At 44.6% G+C, this 13,263-nt stretch overlaps 1 protein-coding gene across 1 annotated transcript; it reads right to left on the reverse strand.

Annotated features, from left to right (window-relative positions):
• LOC109831095 lies at window positions 7,248–12,107 on the reverse strand. Its single transcript, XM_020398436.1, has 6 exons — window positions 9,185–12,107; window positions 9,029–9,088; window positions 8,759–8,956; window positions 8,431–8,676; window positions 8,178–8,360; window positions 7,248–8,109 (listed from the first exon to the last, which is right to left on the reverse strand). The coding sequence occupies exons 1-6, from the start codon at window positions 12,105–12,107 to the stop codon at window positions 7,370–7,372; spliced, it is 4,350 nt and encodes a 1,449-aa protein (XP_020254025.1). The 3' UTR covers window positions 7,248–7,369.

Consider the following 13,263-nt stretch of genomic DNA (forward strand, 5'->3'; position numbering starts at 1 on the left):
CGTTTTTGGCCGCCGTTTTAGACTTTGGCCTCCATACTTGCTGCAGTCTTTGTGGCTTATGTTCCACTCTTTTTTTCTCCAATCTCTTGGCCTCTTGCACAAGAATTTTTGCTTGTGCAAGCAATGCGCGGCGTTTGTGAATCCGCTCTTGAAGAGTCGATCGGGTCCTTTTGACGCGAACCCATTCGTTCTTCGCTGGTTTGAAAGGGGAGGGGCTGTCCATTCTCTGTTGTGATGGTTGGCGCCTCCTATATTTCAGATCCGCCTCATAGCGGATTCCATCCACTGGTTCCAAAGCTTTGGCCAGTTGGCGTGCGAGGCGTTGGCGCTGTCTTTGACGAGCTCTCTTCGATAAAGTGAGCACGCCTTCTGTACTCAACTCCTTGATTGAGGAGGAGTTCAGATCTGCAGATCCGGACATATTGGAGGCCGGAAGGACGTTGCAAGGTTCAGCTACCGCAACAACGGGGGCGTTGATCTTCCTTCGCTTGCGAGAGGCGGAGGATCTGGAGGAGGAGGTTTTTCCGTTTTTATGTTAGTTTGTATTGTAAATGGAGTTGCCTGCCCTGTCTGTCCTGGCTAGCAAAGTAGGCTTTCCCTCCTTTAGTTCAAGAGTTTTTACTTTATTAGTTAGGATTCAATTATTGCATTACAAATAGTTTTTTGTCGGCTCCCACTGTGGTCGCCAGTTTGTTTCCGTCGAAAGTCACCTTAGTCATTGATTTCATTAAACTTTAAGCGTTACAAATGAATTCAAATAACAAAAGAACAAAAGATTACAACTTTCTAAAAAATACACAAGATATCCGTTTATCGGCTCTTGCTTGCGTGGGTTCTTCGCCGGTGCCGGGGTTAATCCGTGGACGACCTCGAATCAGATCCGGTTGCAGAAAATTGGGCAGAGCTTCTACCTCACCAAGGGGGTATTTGCTTGAAGTCCTAAAATCGACAAAGCGAAATCAGGGCTCTTCTCGAGATTAAGACAAAGCCTAATCTCAAGGAACGGACGTACGAGCTTCAGATCCTTCGAACGGCTTCTCCTTTGCTCCGAAGTTCACCGGGATCTCGCTGTCCTTTGCTGAAATTTCGTGCTCCTTCACTCTCCAATCCAGCAGCACCTCGTCCTCTTGATAAAATTCCAGATCCAGAAAATGGAGGCCTTTGGCTCATATTTATAGGCCTCAAAATGCGGTTATTTGGATAAGAACAAGGGATTTGGCTCTATCTTTAGTCAACAGCAGCCTAACCACGTTTGAGGATGATCTCAAGTCAGTTAAGAACCCCTGGAACCGATAAACCCTGCAAAAAACCAATTAAAAACCGTCAAAACGTGTTTGGGACATTAGACTGCGCGGCAGAACAATCTGACCCGCGCTCGCGCGGGTCGGAATAATCCGACCCGCGCTCGCGCGGGTCGGAAACATCCGACCCGCGCTTGCGCGGGTCGGAAACATCCGACCCGCGCATGCGCGGGTCGGAATCATCCGACCCGCGCTTGCGCGGGTCGGATTGATCCGTCCCGCGCTTGCGCGGGTCGGATCATTCCGTCCTGCGCTTAGCGCGGGTTCGCCGACTTTCTCCCTTTTTTTTGGTTTCTTTCTTCCGGGACTTGTTCTTGTTGCGTATTCGTTCGATTTGTCGACTTGTATGCTTCGTCGCGAGACCGATCGTCGAACGCGCGTTGGTTAACATACGCGTGCTGATCGATCCCCGCGGGCTGATTGACGTGCACGCGTTGACTGGCGCGCACGAGGTGATTTGACGTGCACTCGTTGACTGGCGCGCACGAGTTGGTTGACGTGCGCGCGTTGACCGACGCGCACGAAATGATTTGACGTGCGCGCGTTGACCGGCGCGCACGAGATGATTTGACGTGCGCGCATTGACCGGCGCGCACGAGTTGGTTGACGTGCGCGCGTTGACCGACGCGCACGAAATGATTTGACGTGCGCGCGTTGACCGGCGCGCACGAGAGGGCTGATCGACGTGCGCGCGTTGACTGGCGCGCACGAGTTGATTGACGTGCACGCGTTTGACCGACGCGCACGAGTTGGTTTGACGAATCTTCTTGACTCGCCCATTCATTGCTTCGAGTTTCGTGTGGGCTCTCGTAGACAATTTTAGACGCCTACAGATACCCCCTCCAAAGTGTTTCAGCCTCATTCTTTTATAGAGGAGTCTGAAACGCTTTGGATATGATGGATCCCCACCTTCAGTCGGTGTTAAAGGAGCTACAGATGGTTTCGATTCTTGACTTCTCCATATTTTAGCGTATTCTGTATTTTGTCGAATAGCTAAGATTTTCTCGGTACTGCGTTTATCGTCTGACCGTTGTTGAAGCCTTGAACCGGAATTGGTGAGTGGGTTTTTTTATTGATATGTCATTGAGTTGACTTTTGGATCAATTGCAACGTGTTGACTGGCGTTGACCTAGGGCTACGCGTTGACCGGCGTTGACCTTAGGGTTTCGAATCGATCGACGTTGACTTTCACGCAACGCGTTGACTGGCGTTGACCTAGGGCTACGCGTTGACCGGCGTTGACCTTAGGGTTTCACGTTAACCTGAGGAGAACCAGTTTATACTCGTGTACTCCTGGGAGTTTCGGGAATCAGTTTAACCTCGTGTACCCGCCGGAGGTTGCCAGGTTATCCTTAAGAATTATTATTTGTAATATTCTCTAGGAACTTCCTGTCAAAATGGGGAACAGTTTAGACTCATGTACCCGTTGGAGTTTCGGGTATCGAATATTCCGATAAAAGGCGAAAGTATCGCGAAATCACCCAAAATATAAAATTGGGTCCCGAATATTCCGAAATAGGTGAAAAATCACGAAATCATGCATACCCTTAACATAAAATCGGATGCTAAACCTGTCAAGCAACAACAAAGACGGTTTCGTCCGCAAATTATGGAGGCAATAGAAGCTGAAGTTAAGAAGCTAATTGACTCGGGTTTTGTCAGAGAGGAACAACATCCTGAATGGTTGGCCAATATCGTTCCAGTCCTCAAAAAGAACGGAAAAATCAGAATCTGTATTGACTTCAGAGATCTGAATACAGCATGCCCCAAGGATGATTTTCCCCTACCGATTACGGACGTCATTATCGACAACACATGCGGGTTTGAAAGAATGTCGTTCATGGATGGATTTTCTGGGTATAATCAAATCAAGATGCATCCGGATGATGAAAAGCATACAGCTTTCAGAACACCTCTTGGCGTCTTTTGTTATACCGTTATGCCTTTCGGTTTGAAGAACGCCGGTGCTACGTATCAACGGGCGATGACGAAGATCTTTCAAGAACACCTTAGGAAGACAGTCGAATGCTACGTTGATGACCTAGTCGTTAAGAGTCGTGATAAAAACGACCACATTAACGATCTGAAGACAATGTTCGAACTTATGAGAACTCATCAGTTAAAGATGAACCCGACTAAATCCTTCCTTGGAATGTCGAGCGGTAAATTTCTTGGGTTCGTCGTCACCACAAAAGGTATTCATATTGATCCTGATAAGGTGAAGGCGATAAACGAACTGCAGCCTCCAAGAAATCTTAAAGAACTCAGAGGATTGCAAGGTCGATTAGCATATATCCGTCGGTTTATATCGAACTTGTCCGGAAAATGTCAACCGTTTTCCAAACTCGCAAAGAAAGGCGTGTCGTTCATTTGGGATGAAGCATGTCAGAAGGCATTCGAAGATATCAAGAAATATCTAGCGAATCCACCTATTCTCGTTGCACCGAAATCGGGCAAGCCGTTTTTGATTTATGTCAAAGCGACGAGCCATTCGTTAAGTGCCTTACTTGCACAAGACGACGATAACGGTCACGAGCAAGCTGTGTATTATCTGAGTCGTACATTGGTAGGAGCTGAGTCTCGTTATCCGATGATTGAGAAGGAATGCCTCGCTTTGGTATTCGCGATTCAGAAAATGCGACATTATTTAGTCGGACAGACGATTTATGTCATTTCCAACATAAATCCCGTCCGAGTGTTCATGACCCAACCGGCTTCCATGAATTGGCGTTTGGCCAGATGGGCTTTACTCTTATCGCAATATGACTTGTACTTCAAACAGCAGAAATCTGTTAAAGGACGAGCTATTTGCGACCTTCTGGCAGAAAACCCTACGAAGGATGTAGTCGAATTGTACGACGACCTGCCAGATGAAACTCACGAAGTTAATACCACCTCACATCAACAAGTGTGGCAATTGTACTTCGATGGGGCTTCCCGATCAACCAACGTGGCAAGTGCACCCGGATGTTCTAAAATCTCCTCAGGAGTGGGGGTCGTTTTAGTTTCCCCGGAAAAGCACGTCTTGCCTAGAGCATATTCACTGACTGAACCATGCTCTAATAACGTAGCTGAATACAATGCATTAATAATCGGACTTAATTTCGCCAAAGAGCTGGGGGTCGAATACCTTGAAGCTTTTGGAGATTCTCAACTGGTGGTTAATCAAATACGAGGAGAGTATGAAGTCAGAAATCGAGACCTGATTCCATACCACCAGGTGGCCATCGAAATAGCAAGCTCGTTTGAAGAATTTTTCATCGAGTACGTTCCGCGTCTCCAAAATACATACGCGGATGCATTGGCAGCATTGTCAGTATCCTTGGCTCAACCTCCCGAAACAGAGCAATTAATTACAGTGAGGACTCATCAGCTTATTGTTCCAATCTACGATTCGAATGCTAAAGAGGTATACTCAACTGGAGTTGAACCCGAAGTTCGAGATTGGCGTTTTCCTATTATTGACTACGTCTTACATGGTATATTACCTGAAGATGTAAGAGAAAGGGAATCGATTCGGCGAAGAGCGCCGAGATTTTATTACAATGCCACATCGCAAACGTTGTATCGACGAGCTTATGATGGTCTTTTACTTCGTTGTCTATCCAGTAAAGAAGCGGAACAAGCACTCAAAGAGGCACATAATGGGATATGCGGTGCACATCAGCCCGGTCCTAAACTCTGCGACCGACTTAGGAGAATCGGATATTATTGGCCAACTATGGTGAAAGACGCAGTCGATTACGCACGACAATGTGTAGTGTGTCAATTGCATGCAAATTATATGCACATACCCCCTGAATATCTGCATCCTTCGGCGACATCGTGGCCGTTTGAAACTTGGGGAATGGATATAGTAGGTCCTATTTTTCCACCTTCGGTTAAAGGGGACCGTTTCATTCTGGCAATCACCGATTATTTCTCGAAATGGGCAGAAGCAGTTCCACTTAGAGAAGTAAAGACGACCAATGTCATCAAATTTATCAAACACCATATCATATATCGGTACGGTGTGCCAAGGCGAATAGTGCACGACAACGGTCCTCAGTTCGTGAGCAACGCATTCATCAAGTTCTGCGGTAAATTCGGGATTAAAGACGTTTCGTCGACTGCTTATAATCCTACAGCTAACGGATTGGCCGAAGCTTTTAACAAGACTATCATCAAAATCCTGGCAAAATTGGTGAAAACCAATAAGCGAGATTGGGATGACAAACTCGGCGAAGCTCTCTGGGCTTATCGTACGACCGTCCGCACGCCTACCGGAGCCACCCCGTATGCTTTAACGTATGGGTGTGAAGCCGTTCTTCCATTGGAAGTGCAGATTCCTTCTCTCCGTATCGCTCTCGTAACGGGAATGACGACGGAAGAACATCATCAGAAACGTCTCGAGGAATTAGAGATGTTAGATGAGAAACGCTTGGAAGCTCAACAACAAATCGAGTTTTATCAAGCTAGAATTTCTCGGGCTTTCGATAAAAAGGTCCGACGACGAAGCTTTAAAGAAGGAGATCTAGTTCTCGCCGTTCGAAGACCTATGATTCTCACTTCTAAGAAGAAAGGCAAATTTGAACCTAAATGGGAAGGACCGTTTGTGATAGAAACAGTCTATTCGAACGGTGCATATCGCCTGGTTACCCAAGATGGCAACAAATTGATGATGCCAATAAATGGGAAGTTCCTGAAAAAATATTATCCGTAATATATTCAGGATAACCTGTGTAAAGCGGGAAGTTCCTAGAGAATCCTATATAGGATATTTCAGGATAACCCGAGATCAGTTCACTATTTTAAATGAGAAGCTGGTCATTTGAATAATTCACTGTTCTTTTACAACTTTTGTTGAGATGAGATTTAATGATAGTTAATCTTTCCTCAGCAAAACCTTGTAATATAATCATGGAAGATGAGATTTGATGATTTGTAATCTCACGCTATGAAACCCCCATCGGTCGGATTGATCAACGATCATCAGTATGTATCAGTCGACAGATTATTTCGTGTCAAATTCTTATGTTTAAAATCAAAATTTCCCACCGATTAGTTTGTGCAAATCAACAAACTCATTGTTATTTGCACCCTACTCCTATTCCTCACTTGGTCAAACCTTTAAACAGTTAGGACCAAAGCCAAAATCCCCTCTCGATTCGTTCCATGAACGAGAGGTCCACAAATTGAGCGATCAAACCTTCCTACAGTTAGGATCGTCTCAAAATTCCCACTTGGTCAAACCTTACTACAGTTAGGACCACAACCAAAATCTCCTTTCGATTCATTTTTGCGAACGAAAGGTTTACTTTTGAATTGAGTAATCAAACCTTATGACAGTTAGGGTTATTCAAACCAACCTATTTTCTCTAAGTGGAGATTCCACTGTGAGTTTCCTTTTCATCAGGAGATAGAATATAAAATTCTCCCTCTCCGATTCTGGGTTTATCTCTACCAACAAACAAGAGACCAGGAGATAGAATATAAAATTCTTCCTCTCCGATTCTGGGTTCATCTCTACCAACAAACAAGAGACCAGGAGATAGAATATAAAATTCTTCCTCTCCGAGTATGGGTTTATCTCTACCAACAAACAAGAGATTGAGAAATGGAATATACAATTCTTTTTCTCTCCGATTTTGGGTTCGTTGTCCTATATAGGAAATGCAACCTATTCACACTTTGAAATCCATGTTGTTCACACATGGGGGATGTTATCTCTATCCCTTATTAGAGATAAGCCTACATCTAACACATGTAGCCTACATATTCAACAGTGTAGTTCAAAGTCTAAAAGAGTTTAATTCTTTTAGCGCAACGTTATATGTGAAACGGACTTAGATAATTCACATACTAGCCCGATTCAAACGGTAATCGGTAAAGGTATATCAAATCCGTTGATGGCTGAGGATTTGCCAAAAATCCTATAAGTATTATGGTTATTTATTCTAAATAAGAATGAGTAATCATAATAAAAAACCTCAATGAGCAAAAAGATTCAATATAATGAGCAAAAAGGTTCACTATATTGACCAAGAATTTTCAAACAAAGCTACAAACAAAAATATAATGTTCTCCGATTACAAGAGTTTATATTGACTAATTTGATTTTCAAGTTTTGACAGCTCTAACGCATAAGTCTGTTCAAGCTCAGCCGTCAATTTAATTTTGAAAGCTTCTTCATCAACACTTTGAAGCGCGGCGACCTCTTGTTCCTTCTCAGCAATTATTTTATCTTGAAAGTTCAGTTGCTGTAACAGGTCTTCCTCAACATGAATTTCCTGCGTCAACTCAGACTCCAAGACATCAAGAGCATCCTTGGCCATTGCAAGTTCCTCCTCTAAGCGAGCTATTTCCGCTCGACTCGATTTTATATCTCGGCGTAGGTTGACCTTGGCTTGTGTCCTTTTGCCAATATTCACCCTAAGCTGGTGACTATGGGCTCTTAATTGTTGGAGTTCAGAGTTGGCAGATTCTTGAGAATTACGCCACGCTTGCAGCCTGGATTCCATATGAGAAGCGATGTAAAAAGGTACGCCTTTGGTGCGAAGAGTTTGCAGAAGTTCAATATGTTGCCTCAAATCAACCAAATAAGCGGTGACTGAATCGGCTAAGTCGTTATACCCTTCCTCTCTGAACCCTGATATAAAACGCTCAAAAGATTTTTTATAATTCTCAAAATACGATCTTTTGAAGAGAATGCGATCGACCATAGAGTTCAAAAAGGAGATGAAGCCTTGGAGATTAGAGCAGATAACAGACTTGTCCGGATCGTCATCAACCAATAACGCTTGGATTTGAGTTGATAATGATGAAGGAACTGCGAGAAAGTCAAATAAGTCAGTACAGTATATATATATGCATACAAGACAACAAACTAAAGCATACCAAATTCGACGGAAGAACCTTCAGCATGACTTGGTTCGCTCAAGGATGATAATCTGGATTCCTGAACAGTCAAGATTGGTTCAGGAATGGTAGCTGTTGATGCACCCGCTACATCAGGGACTTTTTCAACTAAAGTCTCAGAGGACGGCGGGTCCAAACTAAGAGACTCTTTAAGAGGAGATTCTACAAACAGGAGGATTACAATGAGCATAATGATAATCCGAGCTTGAAACAAACGATAAATGAAACTCACCAATTCTAGTCACAACATCGGCCGATGTACCAACTTCTTCAGTTGGTCTCGCTTTTGTTGCAACTGGACTAATCTGGGGAGTGACAGTGACTTCTATCATCATGGGGTCCATAGGAGTAGAAGGTTGAGGTTCAAGAACTGATGATTGCAAATCAACTTCGGTTCTTGTCCACGGCACAAGTTCACTACTCTCCAGTCGATCAGACGTACCAATGATTATAGTAGTATCAGTTCCAGCAACTGGTCCTATAATTCAAATACTTATATGGTTAATCAAGTTAAAATATATATGTATGCATATATGGAGTTTACAGAATAAAGGTCTTACTTTCAGAAGGACCTGCTTCTGTTGGACCGACTCCAACGTTGGATTCCGTGGCTGCACCAGGAGTTTTCCCCGATAGTAAGTCGGAGATATACTCATGGTCGCCTTCAGAGAGATTGAAATCGAGGTGATGTTCATTGAATTCCTCGACCTCTGTTGTATGCGTGGTCTCTCCTCCAACAGATTCGTGCATTGTGACATCTACAAAATGTGTTGAGTCGTAAATGACACATAAATTTAGACGAATTTGCTCAAAAAGACAATTAATTTTACCTTCGTTGGTCGGGGCTGATTCGAGAGCTCCACTACTGGTACCTGCTTCTTTTAATTTGACTAAAAGGAGAGAAAGCGCACAGGTCATTAGAGGAGGCACACGGTCCGACTCATTCATTTCTCGGATTTCTCTTCCGAGAGGAGAAAGATCAGTACCTGTGTCCGCAGCTGATGGATCAACGTCAGGAGTGGGTGGAACGTCAGCTGGTCCTTCTTTCAGAACATCTTGCATTTGCTGGACGAAGCTGGTCTCCTCAGTCTCCATACCTCCAGGAGAAGCAGCTCCAACTCGATATTCTCCCTCTTCTTGACTCTCTACAGAAATTGGAAATGAAATGAGTTCGAGCATTAAAAAAAAATGTAAGAGAGATAAAAATAAATAATTACCTAGTTCATCAGAAGAAACATTACGACCAGAGATATCTTCTACGGCAGAAAGATGAACGCGCGGTTTAGAAGCAGCTTTCTTTTGTTTCTTCGGTGGATGTGCTTCAGGACCTTCGTGACGACGTTTGGTGCGTAATTCAGTTCGAGGAGGAATTTGGGTTTGAGCTTGAGTGGAAGGTCGTGATCTTTGTCGACGAGCAAGAGGCACTTCATCCTCTTCATCCTCTTCGTCCCCACTGAGAATGTCTACCGTCATCCGATTAGGATAGGTCATGACGACCCTCTCTCCCCGTTTTCTCGAAGTAGCTTGTGATTGAGTAGGAGCAACAGATGGGCACACAAGTCCTCTTTCAAAGAAAGAATCAGAAAGACCCGCTCTTTCATCAGAACTTGAGCTAGTCTCACCCGCCTCCTCGGAAGTCTCCGTCTCCTCAGAGTCAAATTCTTCTTCACTACCGACTGAGCGAGCCGGTTCCTTTCCTTTCCTTGATGATTCAGCAGCCTCTTTTCCTCGAGGCGACATCACAGCTTCGCGAGGCAGTTCTGCTGCTTGCCGTGGAGCTATTTCTTCCTCTGAGTCTGATATCCTCCTACGTCGAGTGACAATATTGGTGGCTATCAGCCATTTACAAAAGAGGAAAGTCATCCGTAGAGGCGGCGTCTCTAAGGGGAGATCAAATTCAACATTGGTGCAGCCGGCAATGCTCCAAAACCAAGCTCTCGCCCCGTCGATAAGTCCACCTCGAAAGCTGAGGTGACGATTCGGGTTGCCGATGTATATCTGATCATACCCGAACTGACGGGCGAATCGACATGGAAGATAGGGTTCGATGTGGCAAACATCCCTTATCCTGAACAACAGATATCCAGGTCGAATATTCATCAACCATCTGAAGCACCCGACATCCAAGATGGTACGATTCTGCCTTGGGTCTTCAGCATCCACTAAGGTAGTGTTGTAAGTACCGGAGAACTGAGGGAAGCAAGGAAAAAATTCCCAACATTTGTGAATTTTAAACTGCCTCGTTATGTCCGGCTCTCGATGTTTGCTCCATTTGCAATTCTCGAGATTTTGCAACAGAGGGACACTGAGATCTACCGTATCAGGAGCCTCCATTAAATCTGGTCGATGAAGTACCAACCAGGCCATTAAGTAAGTATAGGGCAGCTCCAGCTTCGGAACGGACAGGCTGGCGGAAGGTTTCTTTTTCTCCTGGGTAAATGCGGAGATTAGTTGCCGCAATCCACTATGAATATCGGCCACCATAGCGGGAAGCAAAGATAATTTGCGACCTGTAGCCAGCTGGACGGCCGGATACAACACTTCCATTGGCATCGCATCTGCGGATTGATGGGGAACTACACATCTCTTTAACCATAAGGCTAGAAAACCTGCCAGCAGAGCAGTAGGGCTAATCGGAACACCAGCTTGCCACAGATAAGAGCGGAACTTAGTGCCGTGCAAAAATCCATCTTCTGAGCGCGAAGTATAAGAATGCGCGTTGGTTTTCTCTAACAAACGGTTAATTTCATCCGTACTCAAGGGAGACAATCCGCACACATCTGCCGAACGGACATCCAGGTTCTTGAAGAGATAATCAGCGAATTGTTTTAAACTGACTTGAGGAGACTTCTTTCTGGCTTTGGGCTCCATCTCGGCCATGGCTATATGATAATGACAGGTCAATTCCCATAGAGTGTCATAGGTCGCAGTCGAGCTATCTTTCATCTTAATCAGCTGATTGGTGGTCGGAAAGAACTCTTGATATGGGACATCGCCCATAGGCAAAGCAGACACTTGCATCATTTCATGCAGTGGTAGTCCAAGTTCCCCGTTCTTGGTAAAGAATGTATTGGTGTCCGGGTTGTAGATCTCGAACAAACAAAGGAAATGACTTACACTGCTCTGCAAGCCATGCATGGTGGCACGAATCGGGACATCCAACCCTAATCCTGCTAATTCTCGCCCAAAACGTTTCAACACATATTGGGTCATCCTGGTCCACCACCACTTGTTCCCAGAATAATGGACCCATCCATAACACCTGAAAGTCTCTCTGGGCAATCTTTTTCCTGCTGCCGCTAACCGGTTCTTCACAGTGTTGGCTTGCACTATCTTTTCGTTCTGAGGAATATTGTCTTGTCCTAAGACACCCGGATGAAGTCCTCTCACATGAGCTCTTTCACTGGAACCTGGAGTTGCTTCCTTTCCAATGAAACCACAATGAATGTGCTCGTGGTTTTCGGTTAATTTCCAGAACATCTCTCGTCCAACTGATAGGTTCCTGAACATTAACAGTGAATGATCCCGAGGGATAAAAGGCAGATATAAGAATGAGGACCCATTCTGGTGCAACCATTGCGCAGGCTGGCAGAAAGCAATCTTCGGATCTTTCACCGAATCACCAAACAAGAAATCTGGCTTCCTTATGCATTGATTCGAGTCTTGCTCCGAGATCAAGGGCGCATCTGTGATTAATCGTCGTAGAACACGACAACTACCTCGCTGGATTAATTCTCTATCACTTCCACTATAATCAGATTTAAACTGGGGAGAGGATTCAATTAACGGGATCCCCTCGTAATAAGAGTGGGTCATGCTACTCCGGCCAGTAACCACATCAGCAGTAAATGTGGTAGAAGGAAATCGGACTGATAAAAGAGGCATACACATAAATTGTGTAAGTGTCATCCTAAAATTTTAGAGAAAAGCGGTATATCTCATTCTATAAGATATAGTCGTTATCTCATAACAGGTGTGACGATTTTCTATCCACCATATGTATAAAGGAGGTATGCGGGCATTATAACGGCATACCAAAACCTTTCAATACATATGGGATGATATAAAATCGCCCCTGTGTATTATGAAGTGTGTTTTGTCAAAGCAAAACAAACACTTTTAAGCGTCGATCCCCTCAAAGGAGGATACCGGCTCTTCTCGAAGGTACCTCAAAGGATACAAACGAGGATCTGCAAGCAAAAATAGGAACATACATATGGAATTGACGAAATACAGTATTTAAATTCGTGAAAAGGTGAAAGAAATATACCTCCACGTGAGATCGCAGCAGGGGCAGCCTCCTCAGGGCTCTGAACAGTCGGTCGGATTCCCTTTCCTCGAGTTCTACGCGGCGACATGACGAGCAAATGATCTACAAGGAAATCCAATGAAAATAGTCAAGATTTTAAGCATGAAATCGATCAAAATATGGCTGAAACGATGCATGCACAGTCCCAGTTGAAGAAAATCAAGATTTTGAAGAAAAGATGCGAACAGACCTTTAAAATCTAAGTGAAATCTCTTCAAATCGAAGCACCACCCAAATCAGAGACGAAGAGAAGAAGAAGAGGTGAAGAACTGGTCGAAAATCGCTCGAAAATCGCTCAAAAATCGCCAAAATCCGACGTGAAAAAAAAAAAACCTAAAACCCTAAGTCCCGACTTTTATAGCCTCTGCCTCGCTGAGCGAGACAGAAAACTCTGTCTCGCCGAACGAGACAGAAAACTCTGTCTCGCCGAGCGAGACAGAAAACTCTGTCTCGCCGAGCGAGACAGAAAACTCTGTCTCGCCGAGCGAGACAGAAAACTCTGTCTCGCCGAGCGAGACAGAAAACTCTGTCTCGCCGAGCGAGACAGAAAACTCTGTCTCGCCGAGCGAGACAGAAAATCCTGTCTCGCTGAGCGAGACAGAAAATACTGTCTCGCCCAGTGAGACAGCAAACTCTTCTGTTTCGCTCCATGAAACAGTAGATATTATCTGGGTCAAAAGCCAAATGTAATGCAAATGAATACTCCAATGGGTACACGAGTCTAAACTGTATTCCCACCCTCAACAGGAAGTTTCT

This window comes from Asparagus officinalis, chromosome 2, assembly GCF_001876935.1.
Source record: "Asparagus officinalis chromosome 2, Aspof.V1, whole genome shotgun sequence".
NCBI lineage: Eukaryota > Viridiplantae > Streptophyta > Magnoliopsida > Asparagales > Asparagaceae > Asparagus > Asparagus officinalis.

Excerpts from the sequence above, each read along its gene's own strand:
- LOC109831095 (XM_020398436.1), bottom strand. The coding sequence starts at position 12,107 with ATGACACTTACACAATTTATGTGTATGCCTCTTTTATCAGTCCGATTT. Across the intron at positions 8,677-8,758 it reads AGAAGCAGGTCCTTCTGAAA|GACCAGTTGCTGGAACTGAT; the intron begins GTAAGACCTTTA and ends TTTGAATTATAG. Across the intron at positions 8,361-8,430 it reads CGATGTTGTGACTAGAATTG|AATCTCCTCTTAAAGAGTCT; the intron begins GTGAGTTTCATT and ends TCCTGTTTGTAG.